Raw genomic sequence first — 25,091 nt, 5'->3', positions numbered from 1 at the left:
TTAGTACCCCAGACCCTCCCTGCTATTGCTGGCACTGCCTGAGCATTGTTTGTTACTGTTCTCAGCAATGTGCTTTAAGCTTCACCCGGGCAGACTTTTGCAGAAGCAATTGCATTTGAAAATGGCGAATTGCAAGCCTTGGGCTAACTGCTTTGCTTTGTGCATTACAGTACACAGGTTATTATTATTTTGCAGCAGGTTGTTCATTATCCTTTGTAGATGTACTTGATGGGTGAGCCAGTTGCATCCGTAGTGAAGCTTTCGCTCTCGTTCAGTGTGTCACTCTCACCAGAAGTGTTGGCGTTCTTTAGCCTCATGATTCGGGACTGTAGCCGCTCATGCTCCCTCCTCAGCTCGGAGTAGGAGTGGGAGAATGTGTGGAATATGGAAGTGGCTGGGAAAGCCATAATGAGTATCCCACTCAGGATGCTGCTTAGGGCAACCATCTGGCCCGGGACGCTCCTGGGTACCATGTCCCCGTAGCCCACTGTTGTCATGGAGATGATAGCCCACCAGTAAGAGGCAGGGATGCTGGTAAACTCCAGGATCTTCCCAGATTCGTTCTCTGCAAGGTAGACCAGGGGGGCAAAGAGGGTGACAGCCACACACAGGAAGAGCAAGAGCAGGCCAAACTCTCTTGCGCTCCTTCGGACGGTGAGGCCCAAAGTCTGCAATCCCAAAGAGTGCCTAGCAAGGCGCATGACATACAATATCCTCAAGGCACGTAAGACCCGTAGCACCAAGCCCACCTTCTCGAGGTACGAGCTCCCGCTCGGCCTGCTGTCCTTCTCAGTGGGCTCGTCGTCCAGCACAATGAGGGATGCATAATATGGGGAGATGGCCAAGAAGTCGATGATGTTCAAAGGACCTTTGAAAAACTGGCATTTGCTCTTGGCCTGGATGAATCGGAGGCAGAACTCCAGGGAGAACCAAGCCACGCAGATGGTCTCAATGATGAAGATGTAATAGCACTTTTGGGAACATTCACCCTGCGTATGGAAGGGGGAAAGAAAGAGGTCAGAATGAATGGACGTCACTCTCAGTTAAAAAATATAAATCCGAAAAATACAACAGAGGCTGTAATGTATACCGTGTGTGTTACCCAGTCCTAGTGATGAGGGAGAAGTTTTGTTTGCATCTTAATGAGAAGCTATCTCATTCACATTTCTTGAACCACAAGAACATAGATATCCTTTGGAATTCACACTTCTCAGAATATTATGGCACAGTTCTTCAACACAACAATGTGTGCAAAAATACACTATATTAGAGGGGAATGTGTATAATATCAGTTCCTAGGGCTCCCCAATTCCCAGGGCTCCCAAGACTCAGAGTAGATAATAAACATCTCTTGATCTCATGACTCACCCTCCTACCAGCCATCTGCTACATTTGGATCTTTACATGACTCTTCTGGGAAAACGCTTGCACATAAAAGGGATATAGGAACCACCCATTTTACCTTGTTATTATTTATTATAGATTTATTAGGCCACCAGTTCAGCAGCTTCCCATGTGCTGTGATCCCTGCCACTTCCTATGAGTCTCAGTAGCCACCATTGCTCATACAACCCACAATCTGACAGCACCTTTTGTTGGTATATATTGGATGTTTTATTTCTATTAGTTGTGGATGTTGATGTGGCCCTTGTCTTTAAGGCAATGAAGTTGTGTGCATGCACGTAATACAGAAATAATTTTCAAAAGGTGCAAGTGGTTGGATGATTTATGGAAGGCACTTTGTGACTAACCAATGTTTGTAACTGACCAGCTACAACTTTGGTGAAGTTGCAAACCCATTGAATCCAGCTTCCAACAAGAGGTGGCTTGTGATAATTCCTTGCCTAGAAGAAAAGGCGGGGGGGGGGGAAGGAACCTTCTACCATTTACGCATTTTGTAATTTTGTATCTGCCTTGTCCTCAACCCTCTTACAAGCTGGAGCTTTTCAAATCCCCCGACTGCACTGCTGCCATGAGGATTGCTGAGTCACTTTTCCTGCATTGCTGCTTTTGTTTGAATACTTAAACCAGGCTCCAGTTAAATCAAACTGTCCAAGGTGAGAACTTGAGAATAGAAATGGAAAAAATTAAGTACCTCCAATAGGTCACTTTGGCCTTGGAATATGTGGTCGTAAGGCAATATCATTAAACCACAAAGGCTTTTGTGGGCAACCCTGAATCCCTCCTCTTCATTGAATAATGAATCTGTATATGCTCGGAGAGAATTCCAACATTTCCTTATGGATCACTGAGAAGGTATTGTTCAGCCATATCATTTAAAAGCAAAGGTTATTCAGTAGCGCTGTGGCAAGAATGTCTCCTGCAGTTTTTGGTTGTCCCCAACCCCCCCCCCCCAAAAAAAATCTCCATCAGATTAATGAGAAAAGAAATTGCATTCGGAAATTATCAATGGGGAGAGAACATTTTGGTGAAATTCTCAAGGGTGGGGTGGGGTGGGGGGGTTCTCTTTGTGTGTGTGTGCATTCGTGTGCATGTGCACTGACCTTACTTTTGAGGTGGCCAGGTGGTGCCTGTGAGCATCCTCTCTCTTTTGTTCTACAAATCATGGCACCAGGGGTTTTTGCTCTGCAACCTTCCCTGCTTCCTTCACTTTCAATCAAAGCCCACAAGAAGGCATCGTAAAGGAGCTCACAGGGCTTTTTCAGATCAGGAAATGTGGGAAGCTGGGGAGGGTGCAGAGCACTGGGGAAATGGGTAGAAATGGGAGGAAAGAAAACACACTCACACATACCACCCTTGCTCATCTTGAGGTTCTAAAGAAACTCTTAAGAGAATGAGGCAGAAAAATGGAAACCTCTTTTAGAGATGAAAATCTCTGAGAAATGGGTGTTACAGATTTCAGCATATATATACAGTCATACCTCGGGTTACAGACGCTTCAGGTTGTGCGGTTTCGGGTTGCACACCGTGTTGAACCTGGAAGTACTGGAACGGGTTACTGTACTTCTGGGTTTCGGCACTTGCGCATGCACAGAAGCGCTAAATCACGCTTTGCACATGCGCAGAAGCACCAAACCATGACCCGTGCATGTGCAGACGCAGCGCTGCAGGTTGTGAATGCTGCGGGTTGTGAACGTGCCTCCCGCACTGATCACGTTCACAACCCGAGTGTCCACTGTGTACACACACACACACACACACACACACACACACACACACAAAAGATTCACTTAGGAAAAACAATATTATGAGCACTCTTCTTCAGTGGGCATTTTTGGGTGGTGGCAGTGATAGAGATATGAGTAAGTAGGTAAGGCCAGAAGGGCAGATATTTCAAAGATACATGAGAGACCTTGTTGTGTAGCAACTAGCATGCTTGACTAGATAGACTTGGCTTCAAATCCCCACACTACCAGGACACCTGCTAGACGATCGTGGACCAGTCAATGTCTCTCTAAGACTAGTAACAAGTCCACCTTACAGGACTGTTGGCTAAAGTCCAAAGGACTGTGTGCGCTGCCCTGAGATCCTTGGAGAGGGTCAGCAGTGCTACACATCACTGACAGCAAGCCCCCAATGATGCTCACCTGGAATGCAATCCCTGAGCAATACAGTAGCCACCTCAGCAGTCTCAATACAGATGTGTTTCTGACCTTCATAACTACCCTCTGAACATAAAACAAATGTCTTTTGTAAGCAAGGAAGAAAGGGTTTGGTTTTGAAACTTAACAAGTATCTTCCTCCCCAACCCCCGGTCACCAAGACTGTTTTGGAAGGCTCTTCCAGAATTTCACAGGTTTTGTAATAGCAGCACATGCTAAGATCCAAAAAATATATTTAAAAAAATGCCTGATGGAGATTTGGCATAGCACCAGCCAATATGTTACTAAACGGTGATTACAAGAGCAGGATGAGACTGGATGGTTTAACCATCTGTGACCAAAGATAGTAGAGAGGCAAAATCAACTTTCCATTCATTTTATGGTCTCATCCTCATGTACAAGCTGGAATGTGTGCAGAGAAGGGCGACCAAAATGATCAAGGGTCTGGAAATCAAGCCTTATGAGGAACGGTTGAAGGCAATTTGTTTAGCCTGTTAGGAGACTGAGAGGAGATTTGATAGCCATCTTCAAATATCTAAGGGGCTGTCACATGGAGGATGGAGAAAACTTATTTTCTCCTGCTCTAGAGGCTAGGACCTGCACCAATCCCACCAAAAGATCCAATTCCCTCAACCATTCCTGAAACAGAATAAAATAGAGAAACCATAACAATAAAACCATTAGTAACTGTGTCATGCTATAAAATGCCAGGCATAGAAAGCACAATTATAAGTTTGCTTAAATTAGTCCCCAGTGCAGTATCACAATATTTAGCCACCCTGGAAGAGGTGGAAGCTTTCTGATCTGAAAGGAGTAAAAAGGCATAAAATGCATCCAATCGTCCTGGGACTTCCGTAAAAGGGATTCAGAAAAATCTTATGTACGTTGCAATAAAAGGAACAGTACATAAGAACCAGATATATTGATTCTCCCTCTTCAGATTCACAGGGGCATTTACATTGACAAGAGGTTATTTTTTGGAACCTCCCCTCCAGAACTACTGATGGAAGAACATTTAAATGCATCAAAGTAAACGCATGCTGGAGAGCCACTGCCAGTCAATGTAGATCAGGGGTAGGCAACCTAAGGCCCATGGGCCACAAGTGACCCATGGGGGTCGTTTAAGTGGTCCACGAGCTGCCCCCGAACCGAGCTGCCCGCTCGGTGAGTCCCCGCGCTAAACCGGCATAGCGCGGCGGCACGGGGACTCGCTTCCGCAGTGCTGAAAATCCTGTCCTGCACAGACGGCAGAAATTGTGGGACTCTTCTTATGTTCTTAAAACCTCACTGTGGCAAATTTCAACTCCCAATAAGCAGTGAAATTGGGTCTTTGGTTGTTTCATTTGGGATGCATTCCAGTCAGAGGACCAAGGGAAGGTGCTAAACCATTTCCTCTGTGCTATTTTCCCCTTTCCCCTGTTTGTTAGTTGCCCCATTAAGGGAAACTTATGTGTACTACGCTTAATCCAACTATGGTCTCAGTTTAAACAATCAAAGATAAGCGTTTCAATCTTAAAAGTAATGTGCTGTTTCTGATTATTTTGCTATGGTGGTGGTGGTGATGATGATGATGAATCATTCCTCTTCTCTCTCATTTTAAAATTACCCTGTGCATTTGGGATAACAATCCAGAAATATTATGCGTGGGTGGGAATGCTGGGGGAGACGCAAAACATGGTGCTAAAGCCCCTGGATTAAAAGGATTCTGACCTGCTCAACGAATTGACCCATGGCACTGCACAAATATCCTGGGTGCTTGTTTGCACTTTTCCCTTTTGTAAAAGGAAGTTATTCACTTCTTCCACAGCAGAAGACATGTTGCAGATGGCTTGCTCAGTTTTAAACACTTCCCCCAACCACCCCAGAAGAAAATCAGACCCAAGACATATGTGTTTGCATTGAAAAACAGCCTTATTACAACCTAATTTTTTGTGGGGAGAGAATTAAAAGACTGAATAGTGGGTGGTGGGGATTTACAGTTCAGGAGCTCTGGGTCTTCCTTCCCTCAGTCTGAAAAGAAAAGCTGCACACCCAATGAAATTTGTGCTTCTGTGCAAACTTAATCTGATGGTGCAAGTTGTTATGCAGCATGGAAATTTGATTGCTTAGTCACCATATGATTAACCAACTTTTTTAATAAAACAAAAACAGAAGCAAAGAAACAATCAGTTCATAGCCCTAAAGTGAAGTGTATTAACATCTCATTTGACACATTCTGGGGTTAAGGCCTGACATTTGAAATAAGTTCCATCCTAATGCTCTAGGGAGGTCTGGCACAAGTGAAGCCATTTTCCTAGCTCTTACCACTGAACTTAATTCATGTAAGAATATAAGAGCCCTGATAGATCAGAGCAGAAGCCCATCTAGTCCAGCACTGTCCTTCCTGCAGCTGGCAACCACATAATTTGCATAAGCCCTTCAACAGAACATGAAGGTAAAAGCCACTCCCTAGGTCAGAGGTTTTCAACCTTTGGGGTCCCCGGCTCCCTTGACCAGCAACAGTTGTTCTGCAGCACCCCTGTGGGGCTCAGGAGCCCAGTTATGTCACCCCTTGCCTGCAGAGCTGGCAGCCTCTCATCCCTTTTCAAACACCCTCCCTTGTTTCCTCAGCCTCCTTTCCTCTTCCCTCTCCTTGGGTGTGCTCTGGGCAGCTGCTGCTGCCATCCCAGGTCTCTGAGCTCCCCCCCCCCGCCCCCAAGACAGGTGCTACCTCACACTCCCCCACAAGGGCCTGGAAAGCACCCCCTGGCTAGCCCCAGAGACACCCAACGCCTGGGGAGCTTGTAGCCAGGGCTGTTGCAATGAACAGCTATGCAAGCCTTTAGGAAGCAGAGATACAAGAGGGCATAAGAGGAGGGAGGAAAGGAAAGAGGGACAGAGAACATGGCACCCCTGACCCCTGACCACTATTCAAGGCACCCCAGGGTGTCACAACACACTAGTTGAAAACCACTTCCCTAGGTTGTTTCCCAGCCTCTGCTATTCAGAGATATACCATTCCAAGTAACAGACAGGGAATTGTCACCCAGTTCTTTGAAAACCAGCCTGCTTCTGGTCCACAGTTTTCACTGAGAGATGCCAAACTCCATTGCAGGCCATTGGTGCAGTTACATCCAGCATCCCTATGAATGACTTGTCAGGCAATCAAGTGGCCTTTTTTTCTTTTTCACACCTCCCACAGTGTGCTAAAATGTGGAAACAGTTGTACCGGTTGTACCGCATGATGCATAGTAAAAGCGGGGAGAAGTAAATTAATCACATATACAGTGAGGCTATGTTCTCCTTTATTTTGTTTCTGCTAACACAGTCATCCCACACACGTTTAGTCTGCTTGAGTTCCACAAGGCTTTCCACCTCTTGGGCTGATCCGACATGGGCTACAAAACAGCATACATTGGCCATAAACTGACATGCCCCATTTGTCCTTAGGATGTCACAAGCAGGCTAGGCATCTAACTGATCTGAATCATATGCTAGGAAAAAGCTTTGCAAAGGATTTTTGTGCCTCTTTGGTGTTATAATTCATCTTTAGAGCAGTGCACAGATTTCAGCCTCATTGGGTTCACGATTAGTTGCTTTACTGAGACAGACCTCCGCAAAGCTCAGCATTTTACAGCCTAAGGGCCACATTTCCTTCTGAGCAGCCTTCCAGGGGCCACATGCCAGGAGTGGGGCTACCCACCTTTTTGCCTTGGCTCTCCTCTGCAGGATGCTCCCCCCACCAGGTTGCCCAGGTTTCAGGAATGCAACTGAAAAATCTTACCCACTCCAGCTTTAGAGGGTGGGGACTTCCTGACAGTATGAGCTATTTGACAGTGGAATAAACTGTCTCAAAAGGTGATGGACTCTGCTTCATTTGAGGTTTTTTAACCAGGGGCTGGAAGGCCACCCAGCAGGATTGTTGTAGCAAGGGACTCCCTGCATCAGCACGGGATAGACGATGACCTTGAGGTTCTTTTATGATTCTCCGATTCAAACACACAAAGCGACAGAAGGCTGGCAAAAAGAAGCATGATATTTTTAAACCAGCTTTCTAGAGTTCTTTGTGAAGTACAGTTTCTAGATTTTGAATCTTAGCTCAGTGGTTGAGCATCTGCTTTGCATGTAGGAGGTTCCGGGTTCAATCCCCGGTGGCATATCCTGCTAGAGCTGGGGGAGTTTCCTATCTGAAACCCTGGAGAGTCACTGCCAGTCAGTGTGGGCTCTGCTGTGCTAGAGGGAACAGTGGTGTAAGGCAGCTTCCAAGGTGCCTATGAACCAGCTGCTACAGCTCTGCCTTCAACCATTGTTTGATCTGAGGACATTAGGATGTGATGATGCTTTCCCCAAAATTTGCATCTTAGGCTGATCTTAACCAGCCCTGGTCTTGTGCTTTTGTGGGGTTGGGGAGGGTTTGTGATCAGCTGGCTACCTTAGGAAGGTGATTCTGATTTGCTTGTCTGTGGTTTTAAGTACAGGTTGGTGCAATGGGAGTGGGATATTAACTGTTCTGCATTAATTCACATGATGCAGCAATAGTGTGATCTCGCATAGGTGGCAGCTCATTTTCTCCTCTCTCTTTATCACCAATTTTGTGCATTTGACACAGGTATTATTATGCATGCCTTGTAGGAAGAAGGTGTAGATATCTTTATGTGCACATCTTTATAGACACTGTTTTGGTGGTAGTGGTGGTGTCAATGTGGTTATTTTGATACATATTGCACCAATGTATTCGCACATTAATGATGACTTCAGTGTATCTCATAAGATTGCTCTCTCCAGGTACCTTAAAGGCAGATGGTGAGGGTCAGAATTGTTCTTCTTATTAATGCTACTCCTCTGCTGCTGTTACTACCACTAAAGTCTATTTCAAAATACTCAAGTGATAAAGAGAGAGACCAGATTCTCTGTTGGAAACAGAGTGGCCTTCCAGATGTTGTTGGACTACATCTCTCATCAACCCTGCCCCTTGGGACATGCTGGTTGCAGGCTGATGGGAGCTGGAGCCCAACAACTGCTGGATTTTCACAGATTCTCCATGGTGGAGGTTTGTTTGCCAAAGCTAAACCACTGCACCACATAGGTATGTTAGAGAACCTTGTGGGCATTCTTTGCTCAGCCTCCCAGAAAGTCTCCATAATACTAACTTCTCAGCAAATGTGCTTTGGATCAAACTGAAAAAACAACACTGATTGAACTACAAAAGAAAATTCTGGCACTTTAACAGGCAAAGCTTGCATTCCTAAATATGCTTTACTGAGAGTAGGTGCATTGAAATAGGATTGCCATATTTTGGGCAAAGTTATTGAGCTTTTTTTTTTGTTTTGCCCAAAGTTGTTTCCAACAGCCAATTGCTGGCTATGTCTGGGCCTGGCAACCCTAACTGAACAGAAAGGGACTTACGTCTGAGTAAACATGTGCTGTTCTGTAAGAAAGAAAGAAAGTTTGTGCCAAAACTTTAATTGACTTACTTTAGTTTTTTATTTATTTTAAAAATACATTTTTGCAGAAAAGATTAGTGAATACTACTGGCTTTAAAAGAATCAATGTAACATTAAATACAATCAAAGGGAAAGACAGTCAACTGTAGCCTTTTTCATTCCTTTTAATACAAAGAACATGCATTATTTTTTTTTGAAATTGTTTTCTAAAAATATATATTGGCAATATAGCCAGTAGTGAATGGACTGGCTTCCTTTCCATTTAACATTTATTTGCAAACAATCAATCAAATGCAAAACCAATAATTGCTTAAGGCATCCACAAGCCCTGTCTAAGGAATCTTGCCCAATTTCAGTGGCTTGACGGATTCATTGGTGATGAAAGGGCACCCTATACATACTCAGAGGCACTTTTGTGTGAATATAGATTTGTTCTCCAAGGAGTGGTTTATAGGTTCGGTAGTTCTATTCTGTGTTCCTGTACAATTAAAATGGTGTCTGTGAAAAGGTGTTTAGCAGAGGCAGGAATGATTTCCTTCCACACCAGCCAGTTAGAATATGCAAAAGTGTTACTCTCTCATTTCACAGTTTCTGAGCTTGCTCTAAACTGAGCTTATTGGCAACCTTCATTTCAAATTAAACCCTGTTGCTAATCTGGGAAAGTTCTAACATACATTGATGAACCATTTGATTATTTTCTCCCTGGACCACCTCATTCCCCCACCCCCTAAAAAAACTAGATTTGTCTTCATGCTGGACATAATTCTGCCCACACACACACACACACACACACACACACACACGAGCCACTCTTGACAGATAGGGCAGTTTCCCAAGAAGTACTTTACCACAACAAACACATAAAATTAGCAGAGAACCAGCCTGGTGCAGTGGCTAGAGTATTGAACCAGGACCAAGAAACCTGTGTTTGTTCATTTGCTTGTTTTTGTATTTATACCCCAACTTCTCACAGCCCTTTAAGGCAGGTTAGAGTGAGAGTTGGTGAGTGGCTCAAGGTGACTCAGTGAAAAAAGAAGCCGGGAACCCAATCATCTAGAGAAATCCCCTACCCCCATATATGTAGTTATATGCAAGTGGAGCGTGCTAACACAATGCCCCTCCCCATCCATATGCATATTCATTAGACACAGCATTGTATTCACATGGGGACAGGTGAACCTGTGTGCATAGGGATCAAGCGTACAACATTCAAAAACAAAAGAGAGGAAAATACATGAGTGAATTAGTCCAAACGTAGGCATGCAGTGCAGAATATCATGGTGCAACTAGTGATGTTGATGGCAATAGGAACAGAAGAAGAGCCCTGCTGGATCAGGCCAAAGGCCCTTCTAGTCCAGCATCCTGCTTTCACAGTGGCCAGGCAGATGCCTGCAGGAAACCCGCAAGCAGGACCTGAACACAAGAGCACACTCTCATCCTGTGGTTTCCAGCAACCGGCACGCAGACGCATTACTCCCTCTGACCATGGAGGCATAATAGAGGCTAGTGGCCATTGATAGCTTCATCCCTCCATTAATTTATCCAGTCCTCTTTAAAAACCATCCAAGTTGGTGAGCATCATTCCCTTCTGTGGGAGGGAGTTCTATGCATGGAACCGGCTTTGGACCATATAGCTCAGTACTGCCTATCACTGGCCAGAAACAGCTCTTGTGGTTCCAAGCAGAGGCCTCTTCCTGCCATACCTGGAAATGGAAAGAATTGAAACTGCAAGCAAAACCGATACTCTACCACTGAGCTATGATCCTTCTGAGTGGAACAACACTTTCCCCACTTATGAAACCCAAGAACTCCCAGCATCTGCCTGTGACAGTGGAGAGAGAGCATGAATACAAAACAGGGGCTTACTCACCCTGTCTTCTTCTTCCCTTAAGTCCGGCATGGTGCTGACACAAAGGCTTATTGCTGTGGTGGCCACAAAGAGGATGGAGAGGCAAGCAAAGATTTTCCCCGGGAGGCCCGACCGGGGGTTTTCCACCATGTCCCTCAGCTTGCTCATAAACTGGCCGGATTTGGTCTCCTCTTCCAGGACGCAGGCTGTCACTTTGGTCATCTGCATTTCCTCCTCTCTGCGCACCTCGGCCAGCTCCTCAGCCTTCTGGAAGAGCTTCCGGAAGCAGCAGTTCTCCAAGTTGGACTCCTCAATCCCCCAGTACTTCAGCTCCTCCTGGAAGGACAAGGCACAGGTGTCATGGAGGAGCATCAGTTTCCCTGCTGTGAGGAAGCTGACAATCACCCCAAAAGCATTGGGGTTCCGGTCAAAGAAAAACTCTTGCGTGTCTTCATCATAGTCATCACACAGCTGGATTATCTCTTCGTAGCTGCTGCAGAACTTCAGCTTGCTCAGCCGGGATGCGGGGAACTCGTCCAAGGTGCTCCAGGGCAACAGGTACTTGATGCCGCCAACGTTGACCATGATCTCCCTCTTCAGATCGACTGTCCGGAGCTGATCTGGGTGGTAAATCCTCTGGGCCCGTTGGTAGTGAACCCCTTTGGCGGGGGGAGTCTCAACCACTGAGATGGGAAACAGGTGGTTCAAGGAAGTGCAGGAATTGTAGCTGTAGTCATGGTCACTGCCTCCAGAGAGAATAGGCATCTCTGAGGGTTGTCACTGGAGCTCCAGCACAGAAGCAGCATCAGAGCCAAGCTGGCTAGGGAGGTGGAAGTGGGAGGGAAAACAGAGACAGGATCATGACCATTGTGAGATGAGGAACATAGTAACATAAGAAGACCCCTGCAGGATCAGGCTAATGGCCCATCTAGTCCAGCATCCTGTTCACCCAGGTCTCTGTGGACAACCTATAAGCAGGACCCAAGCACAAGAGCACTCTCCACTCCTGTGATTTCCAGCAACTTGTATTCAGAGGCATACCACCTCTGACAACAGAAGCACAACATAGCCATAGTAGCTAGCAGCCCAAATTTGTCGAATCTTCTGTTAAAACTACCCTAGCTGGTGGCCATCTTTTCTTCCTGTGGAAGTGAGTTCCACAGTTCGGCTATGTGCTGCATGAGCAAAAGCATCTGTCTCTCCCAACCAGTTGTTGTTGTTAGAATGTTAATACTGTACCAGCTTTCTTTTCAACAAGAAATGCCAGGACAGTTTGCAAACAAATAAAATCCAACAACAAAACATCCCTTTACAGTGGTACCTTGGGTTACAGACGCTTCAGGTTACAGATGCTTCAGGTTACAGACTCCGCTAACCTGGAAGTAGTACCTCGGGTTAAGAACTTTACTTTACAGGATGAGAACAGAAATTGCACAGCGGTGCAGCGGCAGCGGGAGGCCCCATTAGCTAAAGTGGTACCTCAGACTAAGAACAGTTTCAGGTTAAGAATGGACCTCCAGAACAAATTAAGTTCTTAACCTGAGGTACCACTGTATTTGCAAGGAGCGATTGGGGCTCTCAGGCCCTCCTGGGCCTCTCTATCAGGCTCTCGGGACTCTCCACAGACCACACACGAGCCATACCCTCTCACTGGCCTGGTTTTACATCCTCAAGTGCTTTTGTCTGGCTGGAGTGTGTCCTCTGGACGGAGAATAGAGAGGGATATGTGGGTGTGTCCAGAAACTAGCCTTCTGCACTGAGGTAAATTTCACCTCCATTGCTCCGCCCACTTTTGCCTTTGACCCCACCCACCACTGGCAAGTGGCCCTTAGGAGGTTGCCCAGAAGCTACCTTCAGAATGCAGGGAATGCATCCCTCGGGCTGAAAAAGGTCCCACACCCTTTGTTTGTGGCACACCTTAGCTGTTTCTGCTGACACATTATATTATTGTTTTGTTTTTGTTTTCTAAAAAGAGGGGTAGCCGCTGGATTCAATCAAAGCTCATTCCTGGGAAAACTTGGTGTATAACCTTCAAATCTGCTTATATATTGAAGTCCTCCTCAGTGACACCCTGGTGGAGAAGCCACTCCTGTAGTGTGAACAGAAATGTCACAGTGAAAACAATGCTGGGGTCAAGCCCAAAGTCTTGTTTGGGTCCAGGATATAGACAAGCTGGAATGTATGCAGTGGAGGAGAACCAAGATGGCAAAGGGTCTGGAAACCAAGGCTTATGAGGAAAGGCTGAGGGAGCTGGGGATGTTTAACCTGGAGGAGAGAAGGCTGACAGGTGATATGATAGCCATCTGAAGGGCTGTCCCGTGGAAGATGGAGCAAGCTTGTCTTCTGCTACTCTAGAGGGGAGGACCCGAACCAAAGGGTTCAAATTACAAGAAAGGATTACCTTTTTAATGGTATGAGCTATTTGACAATGGAATAGACTACCCTAGGAGGTGGTAGACTCTCCTTCAATGGAAGGCCATCTGCTAGGAATTCTTTAGTTGTGATTCCTGTATTGCAAGGGGTTGGACTAAATGACCCCTGGGGTACCTTCCAACGTTACAATCCTGTACTTTCCAGCAGAGACCAGCCAGATGCCTCCAGCAGGACATGAAGGTGATGTCTTCTTCTTTGGCTTCATGCTTTCATATTCAGAGACATGGTGTCTCTGGATGTGAAAGTTCTATTTAACTATCAAGCTCAAAAGCTTTTGGCAGACCAACTCAGCCTGAGTTTGTCTAATCCTAATAAAATAAAATAAATCTAAGCACTTTCCCCCCACCTCACTAGACCCCAATTCCATAAGTTAATCATGTTTATATGGGCAGGATTTATTTTTGCCTGCCCTGAATCTGCTGCAAATCAACTTCATTGAGTGATGGCATTTCAGCAAGAAATCCTTCTAGGTAGTACAGAGGTACCTAGGATACTCTCAGGGATTAATTAACACGATGGCAGTTTGTCTGTCCTAAGAGAACAGGTGACAGGGCTTACAAAGGCTGCCCATCTTAGCTGGAAGTTCTAAATGTTGCCCTTCTGTTGGTGATGTTTTAAAGTTATACACATTTGCACACCCTGAAAAGAGAGAGAAGCAGAAATGGCAATAACATATAAGTGAATAACTTCTCAAGGGTTTGACAAGTGTCTAACAGGATTCTCTTGAGCATCCACAGACTGGTTCCATTTTACATTCACAGGGAGACAGGAAGCTTCCTTTATACTGAGTCAGACCATTTGTCCATCTAGCTCAGTATTGTTGACACTGACTGGCAGCTGCTCTCCAGGATTTCAGTCCAGAAGGTCCCTACCACAGCTCTACCTGGAGATGCCCGAGATTGAACCTGGGACCTTCTGCATGCAAAGCAGATGCTCTGTCATTGAGCTACAACATGCCCCTTCCACATTTTACCATGGATGGAACAAAAGCAAATAGAAAATCAGGGAAGCCTGAAGTTTTACAGTTTCTGAGCTGCTGTGAATCATGAAAAGCATAGGAGGAAGCTGAAAGTTAGCTTATGTTCCCCACCATAAGCTGAAACAGCAACGATGTATGGTAGGGCTTTCTGTGCATTTGATTTCTTCACATAAAGTATCTTATAACCTTTACAACAGCCCTGTAAGGTAGGCCAAATATCAATAGCCCCATATTGCAGACTGTGAGGCTGAGGTTGATGTTCATCCTCTCCTTTACACAGACACCGTGTGCAGCTGGAATTCTGTCTCATTATTGCTAAATACATACACGTCCCCCCTCCCCTTCAAGTAGACATTGCACAAAAGCAATTACACATACAATGCTGAGAAGCAAACCCCCTTGTTGGGAAGTAAGCACAAAACCCCTCCAGTCTTATTCCTCTCTGCCTCTGGCTTGCCATCCCTCCCGGCGCAGGCTGACAGCATTCCAGAATGAAGTTTCGCAAAGTTACTTACTGCGCTAAACACAGGCTGCGTCCAGGTCAACTGTCTCCCCAGCAGCAAGAGCAGAACACATTGCAAGGACTTATTGCCATTCCTGGGTGATGGAGAAGCATCAAAGCACATTTGTTGCCCTGATTCCATAGATGTAATAAAATTGCTCTTTGCCAGCATCTGCTTCTTGATATTCTCTGTCTCCTTTATAGACTGACCCCCTCACTCAAAGACCCTTTCAAAAACTTGGAAGGCATGCCTGAATCTTCTTCGGGAACTGAAAAGAGAGACAAAGTCTGTATTCTCCCTCTCTCCGCTTTTCCTCCCTGGAGGGCTGTCAGTGTGGTCCTCCTGACAGAAGGAGGAGGGAGGGAAGAGGGAAGGGCTTAGACATAATCTCTCCCTTGTTCTCGCTATCCAGCATCCTCCAGCCCTTCATCCTTAGAGCAGACTGCAGGGCATACCAGCAATTCAGCAGCAGTCTGGAGTGGAAGCGGAGAGACCCAACACATGCTCAATAATAAATTGATGCTGACAAAGACAGTTTCCAGCTCTGTAACACTCACCAGTGTTTTTATTCTCTATATCCTGTCTTCCTTTCACCATGGAATTCAAGCTGGCATACATAGAATCATAGAATTGGAAGGGACCCTCAAGGGTCATCTTATCCAACCCCCTACAATTGAAGAATCACAACTAAATAATCCCTGACATCCAACTTCTGTTTAAAAACCTCCACTGATGGAGAGCCCACCATCTTCTGAGTAGTCAATTCCACTATCAAACAGCTCTTATCATCCGAAAGTTATTCCTAATGGTTAGTCAGAATCAACTAGAGAGTTCACACAAGCAGTTGTTCACATCATCAGTGTACATCCAAGATGACTAAATTGTGCAAGATTGTCCCTTCTTTTCAATAATAGCCACTAATACGTAGAAGATGGTTAGGTTTATGAGCAATGATGACTGGTGGCTACAAACTATTGAACACACACACAAGGTCTCTAATTTGGCGAGGGCTGGAGAAATACAATTTGATTGTAATTAGAAAAGGAGACATTGATGATGATGATGATGTCAATCTGACTGGGTTGCCCCAGTCACTCTGGATGGCTTCCACCAAAATATATGTGTGTGTTTGAGTTCAGCCTGTTGGAAATCCCAAGACTCTAGACACTACATTATACCATGTTTCAAAATAGCCAGCACATAGGCTGTATCATATCTACATTTGCCTGTCTGATTATGTGATATGGCTCAATAGTAATTTGATTTTCTTTGAAAGAGGAATCCTTCTGAAAGGGATGTTGTGAAATCTGCACAATTAACATTCTTTGGGGCTTGCACCCCTTAGGCAAAAACAGTTGCATAATTTCATAAAGAGACATTATTTATCAAATACAACACTCTCTCATGCCTACCACCTAACCAACATCCTCACCAGTTACATTTGTACAGTAAATGATTTAACAATAATACATGTGTAATTGGTTTCCCCGTTCTCCATTGCAAGCAGAGACATTTTTCAAGCTTATGTCATCACAGAGAAGGCTAAGTATGAATGAAATTAAATTTGGGAAGGCTAAGGGGCAGGCATGGTCTCAGGCAAGACAGAAAACCTGACTTGGTTAAAAATCCAATCTTCTCTATGATCACCTCCAGGCCCTCAGTGTTTTGCAGAAGGGATTCTTCAAGCACATACCAGAACAGTGTTTGGGACTTTTTACTTTAGAGAAAAGGTAAGTCAGAGATGGCATGATAGAACTTTATAAAATTATGCATGGCATGGAGAAAGTGAATAGGAAAAAAAGGTTTTCTCCCTCTCTCATAATACAAGAACTCATGGAAATCCAATGAAACAATGAAATGTTGGGAGATGAAAGAAAGCAATTCTTTATGCAGTACATAGTTAAAATAAGAAGCTTGCTCCCACAGGAGGCCATGATGGTCATCAACCTAGATGGAAGAATAGAAAAATTAATGAAGAAGAAGTCTATCAATGACAATGGCTATATTCTGCCCCGACAGTTGGAAAGAGCAATGTTTCTGAATACCATTACTAGAAACCACAGGAGGGGGAAGTGCTCAAATTCTGCTTCCAGGTTTCCCACAGGCATTTGGTTGGCCACTGGAAGAACCAGATGCTGGGCTAGATGGGTCATTGGCTCTTCTTGTCTTCCTAATTCCCAAAGCAGTTTAACAGTCCCCCTTCCCAGGGAACTCTGGGAATTGTAGTTCTGTGAGGCGAATGGGGTTTCCTAACAGCTCTCAGTACCATTAACAAGCTACAGTTCCCAGGATTCTCAGGGGAAAGTGATGACTGTTGAAAGAGGTATGATACTGCTTTAAATGTATGGTGCAGATATGGGTCTAATTTTCTATAGTCTTCCCACCACCACCACAATCACCAAGGCAATTCACTTGAAGTTCCCCTCTCCACCTATTTGAATACCAAGTAGTTTTGTTCATAGTCAATAAGAAAAACATCAAGAGGGTTGATAGCAAGTATACATTGGCTGCTTGCTTTTTCTTCTTCTCAGCATGCACATCCAAACTTTCATTTACTCTTAATAGCATTAGTATAGATTTTGCACTCTATATGCTTTGACCTGCTCGTTGATGCAGGAGATGTTTCCGAGCTATAAATCTTTAGCGTGGACACAGCCCCCCCTTTTCCAAATCAAGTGTAAAGCACACTGCGGCTGCCAACATGCCATACATTTAAAGCACATTTTCCCTCTACACACACACACACACACACACACACACACACACACACACACACACAGAATACTGGGAACTGTAGCTGGTTATAAGGGTGCTGGGAATCGTAACTCATGTGGCTAAACTATAGTTTGCAGGATTCTCTTTTGTAGGGAAAATATGCTTTTGATGTGCTTCAAATTTACGGTGTGTGCACAGCCTGTGATTGCAGGGCTTAACTTGTAGGATTTGCAACTAAATGTTGCAGTGTGGAGCCTTCCCTGGTCAGGATTCCAGCTACTCCATTTAAACTCCCCTCCTCCCCAATTCTTAACCCTTCCCAAACATTCCATCAGCATTCCCTGACTACTGAGGATGCTCAGACCTCAGTCAACACTTTATGGATTTCCCCTTTTTTGATTGGGGCTTTATTTCTCTCTTTTTTTAAAAAAAATGGGGGAGCTCTGCTAGCAGACAACATGGAATATTTAAAAGGTTTAATAGCCTATATTCCCATGCTATACTGCTGCTTGCTTTTGTGACTTTAAAACTCTGCGGCAGAGTGTGCTTTAGCCATTCACTTCTGATTTAGGGATCCAGCCAAGTCTTTTATTAAGTACCCCACATGGGTGAGCTATACATCTGTTTCCTCACACATTTCTGATATCATGAAATCTTCTGAAACACTACCTGAGGAGTACATTCCTAGAGTTTTTATTGGAGGAAAATTGATTGCTTTTGTCTACTTGCTCCTAATACTGGACTGTAAAACAATTACTATACAAATTCAGCTCTGTGTTTATGATGCATTAAATGTCAGGCAAAGAATTATTCTAATCCTTAGAGAATTCAGAGGTGATCTGTTTGAAAGGAGCACTAATAAAAGAGAGGCCTGGTTAACAAGAGGTGCATCACAAAATTCAGGGAAGTGTGAATTATAAAGGTATTCCTTTAAAAGTTTTTGTTTAGGGAAGTGGATTCAGCCTAGTGGTCCATTAATTGAATGGGGAACTGCCCCACCAAACTCAGTCTGCCTTCAGTCAACCCTTGCCCTTCCTTCCTTCCTTCCTTCCTTCCTTCCTTCCTTCCTTCCTTCCTTCCTTCCTTCCTTCCTTCCTTCCTTCTTACAACTAGTCCAGGAGGTGACAGTGACTAACCACACTGAGGCCTGTGGATATAGGGCAGTATACAAATTTAATAAATAAAAATAATCAGTGCCTTTCCCCCCCCCCCAGGGGGTACTCAAGGCTATGCAATACCGACACCTCTTTTGTTTTTGGTGTTGTTGTTGTTTTGTTAAAAAGTGTGGTACTTACTGTAACAACTTCATGGTGACTACTGGCATCTATTTTTCTAGAAAAAAGAGCACTGAAAAAATAATAAAAATAAAGCTGCCTTCTCCTTAGTCTCAGCGTTGCCCCTTGTAGAACTCATCAGGGAGGAGGATGGGGACAAAACTAGAATTTGTTGGCTCTGCCTCCTCCTTCTGTGATTCTCTCTGCCTTTTGCCCCCATCAGTCACAAGGGGCACCAGCACCTTGCTTCGCCCCACTGTAGAACAAATCAAGTGATGATGCTGATTCCCAGGTCTTAAGAATAAGGGTTTGTCCACACTTCCACTTGCTATCTAGACATGTATCCAAGCAGTTTTGATCCACTGCTTTCCCCTGGAAAATCCACTCTTTAGTGATAAATTGGAGCAAACGTAAGTCTGGAGAAAAGCTGATTGATGTTTGCTTCAATATTCCATGCTAAAGATTGGGTTTTCCTGGGGTAAAGTACCAGGACAATGACAAGTCTGGATAAGCCCTAAAAACAATGATGCCGATGATGCTGCTGATGATAGATGATTCTGTTGGTTTTGGTCAGCTGAGTTGTCCTGAGCTTGTTCCTGAAAATATGGGTTTATGGTTCTGTAATTTCAAGGCTGAGAATGTGTGCATGGTTTGTGTTTCACATCGGTACATCTCATCATATTTTGACAATTTTAACACCCATTGTGGTGCTATTAGGGAAGGAATTTGGGGCCGATACCTAGGGCCCACTCAGTAGAATGAGCAGAACAGCTTCCAAATGCAGCAGAGGTAGCTCACTCAATTGTGGAGTGATGCAATACACATTATCCTCTATAGAGGGGGGTTTCATAAGACCAATGAATTATCTCATTATCTACTATCTCCTCGAAACTAGAGATGCCAGGGACTGAACTTTGAACCTTCTGCAAGCAAAGCATGTATGATGCCACTGAGCCGAAGGTCCCTGAGATCAGCAGAAGCTTTGGAAACCAGTGTCTGAATGTACAGGAAGTAAAAGGCACCTCTCAATTGATGCTTCTTGGCCAAAGAATCCTCGGGAAAGCACTATTAACATAGAAAATAACTCTCCAGTTACAGCAGCTTGCTTTGGGGTGACAGATGTGGCTAATTCCCTTTCCTCCGTATGAGAAATCAAAACAAGTCATTCTACATTTAGGAAACATTGCATCTGCAAGGATGGACTGCAGCCAGCCAAATCGACCTTTGTGGTCCCTCCATTGATTTCACAGTCTACAAGTTCTCTGAGTTGTCTCTGAGATCAGTAAGTGGCAACCTAGGTAAGGCTCTCGCAACCTCTCGCACCATCAGCCAAGGTCTCTAAACTCTGGGTCCTTAACTTCTCCTCCTAGCTACAAAAGAGAATCAGTTTCTTAAGTCTCCATGATATGCTCAAGGCTGCCCTGTGAGCTTCAGGGCTGAGCTTCAACCCCAGAGCCATCTGACTCTCTGGGGCAGAGTTACCCATGCAGTTTGCAACTGACCTAGAAAATTACTTGATCTGAAAGCATCCTCATTGCAGGGGGTCCTCCTTTCATGATTCATCTGGCTCAGTCATTCCTGCTCAGTTGAAAAGGATTCCCCCTTTGCCCCCTTCTGAGAGGCCTGTTTTTGAGGAATCCCTTATGAGTAGCAAGCAGTTTGTGAAGACAGCTAGACCAACAGCAGAGCCTTAGAAGCCTGTTTTCAAAGACCCCCTCTCCTCAAGGATATCATGTTTGTTTTGAAAATCGATCTGCTTGGCTCTATCTGCCTGGTAGGGAAGCTGTTAGGAGCTCTAGTTACATCCAATTCATTTCTCTTACTCTGAATCCACCTTAATGATACCTGCAGCCAAGTTGTCTGCAGTTCTAGCACCCATTAAGTGGTTCATCTCCACCTTATTCTGTTATCCATCCCCAGGAGTTCACAATGGCCAGCAGTTCCTGCTGAAAGCTGCTTTACTGCTTTGAATGTGTAGTGCAGCTGGGGCCTCAATATTTACAAACCCCCTACTTGCTCCATGTGTACATAGACCTGCAACTCAGGATAAAACTTTGTGAATCTGATTAAGTGCGCTGCAGTCCATGAAAACTATGGTCACAATAAACGTGTTTATCTGTGAAGAGCAATAACACTCTGTTGGTGGTGGTGGTGCAATGGATTAACACCAAAAACCTCTGATGGGACATCTCAGGCCATCTCACAGCTGAGAAGAGCAGAGTTCTCCCTCAATCACCAGCTTACTGGGTACTTACCCAGATGCTTAGGGTTTGAATTTAAATGTGACTATTCATTTTTCTGTCCCATAATTATCTTACGAAACTAGAAGATTAAGCAATCATATGAATGCACAGATGCAGTTGCTTGTTGTGCTAAGTGAGGCAAACATATTGGACTCTTGCAGAGAGTTATCCATAGGGGGGAGTGGGGACCTCCCTAGTTTCATGATTTGACAACAGAGCAAGTTGTGGGGAGTACAATAAAGCAAAATAAAATATATACCCAAGGTTGGAAAAATAGGCCAAGACATATGACCCATTTTACAGAAAGAGAAGTAAGAGACTCAGACTTGGCATTTAGTGCAGAGGTGTTGTTGCTTTCAAAAAAATGTATATAGCTTCAGCTTGTGTGTGTGAGGGGGGGAGGGAGAGAGATTTATCAAGATTACATCAGGTACTAAGGGAAGAGGTAACTCCTTTCCTTTGCCACAGACTTCAGAACAGGCAAATGTGTCAGTTTCATTTTTTTCTCAATTTCTCACTTTTCCACTCTTCAGGTAACATCCCCTCATCAGTTTGTGATGATGATTATTATTATTCCTATTAAAAATGTCCTCATGAAATTTCATCAGCGTTTCAGTAGGAACCTCAACTGATATGCCCATTTCTGTATACAATTGTGCCAAATATAACTTTTGACCAGAAGATAATGTTATTTCTTTCTGAACAGCTGTCCTAGTGGTGTACATAACTTCTCTGCTATCATTCTTAAGGTTTCCTGGTTCTAGTCCTCATGGTGCCTGAGTCCATTGTGCACATTGCTATAAAGCCATCCATAGGAAAGGAAAAGCCAGCTTCCTCATCCTATCTTCCCAGTTGCTGTTTTTCATTCCCAGCCTCCTGATGCATGGACCTGGAATGTGGTGAGTTTTGATAAGCTGACTCTGAAAGTTGATTTACAAGTTCCTTCCAGCAGCACCTTAGAGACCAACTAAGTTTGTCATAGGTATGAGCTTTCATGTGCATGCACACTTCTTCTGATACCTGAAGAAGTGTGCATGCACACGAAAGCTCATACCAAAATAAAAACTTAGTTGGTCTTTAAGGTGCTGCTGGAAGGAATTTTTTTATTTTGTTTCGACTATGTCAGACCAACACGGCTACCTACCTGTAGCTTGATTTACAAGGAATTGGTTGTTGTCTGCACTTTTGCTAAGAAATTATATATGCAATAAAATGGGTAAAGCACACAAAGAATGTAAAACTCCAATTTGTTTTTCTTCAGGGAGAAAGTCAACATCTGCAGGGCTAATAATTAAGATCTTTCTAATAGCTCTGGGGCTTTGGAGCAAAAAACAAAACAAAACAAAACAAGTGTTCTTCACCTCACTTGCTCTGGAGCACTGCTGTTGATGTGTTTTAATCAAGTTCAGAGAGTTGAAAACAAGGTGGCATGCCAAGGTTTGAAGAACGGGTATTTGAGCTAATCCTTGTCAGCTTTTTCAAACATAAATCTGCCCTTTGACAAAAGCTAGCTTTCCTGCTTGCCTCTCATTGCCCCCAGCCTTTGTGCCCAGGCGCATGAGATACTGAGCAATGCAAATCAGAAAGCAGCAGGGGCAAAATTTGGAATTGGGAGCCTTGTTGAATCGATGTGGACTTTTAGAAGACATCTGAACACAGCCCTGTTTAGGGAAGTTTTTAATGTTTGAAGTTTTATTCTGTTTTTAATGTTCTGTTGAAAGTCGCCCAGAGTGGCTGGGGAAACCCAGCCAGATGGGTGAGGTATAAATAAATTATTACTATTATTATTATGGCCATATCTCCTGCTTTGCATAGTGCAGTCCTCTGTTTCAATGTATCCTCTATCTGAAGGGTTGACTGGTCCAAGTCCAGTTTAAAGGCAAATAACCCTAAGGAGAACCTCAAAGCTGCCCATCCACAACTGACACCTGCAGATTGTGCAGGCAGACAAGTCACCTGGTTAGAGGTTCCCTAATGTAGTGATGGGACCCAGGTGGTGCTGTGGGTTAAACCACAGAGCCAAGGGCTTGCTGATCAGAAGGTCGGCGGTTCAAATCCCTGCAATGGGGTGAGCTCCCATTGCTCAGTCCCAGCTCCTGCCCACCTAGCAGTTCGAAAGCACATCAAAGTGCAAGTAGATAAATAGGGACTGCTCCGGCTGGAAGGTAAATGGCATTCCGTGCGCTGCTCTGGTTCGCCAGAAGCGGCTTAGTCATGCTGGCCACATGACCCGGAAGCTGTCTGCGGACAAACGCTGGCTCCCTCGGCCTATAGAGCGAGATGAGCGCCGCAACCCCAGAGTCGGACACGACTGGACCTGATGGTCAGGGGGCCCTTTACCTTTACCTTTTAATGTAGTGATATGTATTGCATTTAAATTTATAGCAGTTATTTCTAAATTTACTGGAAACCACAGGAAGGGAGATTACTGTTGCACTCAGGTTCCTGCTTGCAGGGTTCCCACAGGCATCTGTTTGGCCGATGTGAGAATAGGCTGCAAGACTAGATGGGCCATTGGCCTGATATAGCAGGTTCTCCTTGTGTTTGCATGTTCTTAAGACTTCCTGCAAACACCATGCACTTCAAGGTGTGAGTTACGTGGAGGTACATCAGTTACATAGGCTGCAATCCTGTATACTAGGGATGAGGAACCTGTGGCCTTCCAAATGTTGCTGGACTCCAGTTCCCACCACCCCTGACTACTGGCCATGCTGGCTGGGGCTGATGGGAGTTGAAGTCCAACAGCAGGTTCCTGCTTGGATATACACTTATCTGGCAGGAAGTCCCAAGGGAGTAGAAAGCAGAGCCATCCAAAGGATTGTACTGTAAATCAGAGGTGTAGTGGTCCGGATTTGTGGGGGAATTGAAGACTCATTACTCCCTCTACAGCATGGCCCAGAGCTGCCCAATCAGCATGAAAGGGGAGCTTTTTAGCCATTCTAAAAAGCCATCCCTTTGTGCTGATTGGAGCTAGTCAGAGTGAAAAGAGGTTATAGTCAACCACTGATGATTGGCTCCTAGCATCACTCTGGAGAAGGTGCATGGGAGCAACAATGAGAAGGAGTTGTTCTCTGTGCTCCAAAGCTAAACATTTAGGAGCACCAGAAACACTTGGTGCTTCGGTTTCAAGAGAATGGTGCGCAAGTTCTGTTATGTACAATGCAGCTTCAAGGAAAACACAAATTAAGTCACTCTGAAAAGAATATATTGGAGCACTCCAAATCATTTTTTCGTGTACGTGAACAGAAAACAGAATATCTGGTTGGAAGGCAGCACATGGAGATCGGCATTGATCATTGCCATGCATCCCTAATTGTTATTATTATTGTATAAGTATAAGATTGTTATATGCTCTTTGAAGGAGGTATGGCTGTGAGGGGACGGCTGTGAGGGGGCATAGCTTTGCTTACCATGAAGGCACCCTGCACTTCTGAATTTGCCACTACACTGCTGCCATTAATGAACAAGACATCCATGTGTTAGAGACCTGAAGAAGGCTAAGCCTCAAATACCTCACCACAACAGATATGGTGTATGACCTTGAAATGTTTTTGGGATGACTGTAATTCTACCGAGTTCACAGTTCTGTAAACTTTGAAGATGAATGAGAAGGGGAAAGGCGCACATCAGCTCAAATGAGGGGAAAAATGGAAACGATAATTGAAAATTAAATGAGTTGGAAAAGAAGAACAGATGACTAGTTGGGGAGGGGGCAGAAAATAAAAGCAATACAGAAACTCGGGGGTTAAAATGCCAAAGGATCAAAGCAAACAGAACAAAAGAAATATGGAAAATAACATAAAAAACCAGTAGAACCAAGGGGGGAAATATCCGCTTAAGAGGAGGGGGAAATCAAAACCAATTCTGCTGTAATTATATCTATTGATAGAAAGTTATAGCGAATCATGATAGGATGCATTAACATGGCAATTTATTCAATTTCCCTGACATTTCTCTAACTGTTAGTTTCCACAGTATATCTGGGCTTTCACATGATGTAAAGGCCACTTCTGGATAACTAATGAAACATAGTTCGTGTTCAGTGCTCATTTCCATGTTATTTGATTCCGGGGGGGGGGGGATCTTTTTGCAGCCCCCTTAACCTGGAA

General features: G+C 44.5%; 1 protein-coding gene across 1 annotated transcript; it reads right to left on the bottom strand.

The window, feature by feature from the left end:
* Positions 1-206: 206 nt before the first annotated feature.
* On the bottom strand, positions 207-11,619 carry KCNG4 (potassium voltage-gated channel modifier subfamily G member 4). Its single transcript, XM_035120403.3, has 2 exons — positions 10,857-11,619; positions 207-989 (listed from the first exon to the last, which is right to left on the bottom strand). Exons 1-2 carry the CDS (start codon positions 11,598-11,600, stop codon positions 207-209), a joined length of 1,527 nt encoding a protein of 508 aa, XP_034976294.1. The 5' UTR covers positions 11,601-11,619.
* Positions 11,620-25,091: the final 13,472 nt, after the last annotated feature.

The sequence above is a fragment of the Zootoca vivipara genome, chromosome 6 (genome assembly GCF_965207765.1).
Source record: "Zootoca vivipara chromosome 6, rZooViv2.hap1.1, whole genome shotgun sequence".
NCBI classification, from domain to species: domain Eukaryota; kingdom Metazoa; phylum Chordata; class Lepidosauria; order Squamata; family Lacertidae; genus Zootoca; species Zootoca vivipara.
The sequence above is the reverse complement of the archived record's forward strand: the minus strand, read 5'-3'. Positions and strand labels throughout refer to the sequence as shown.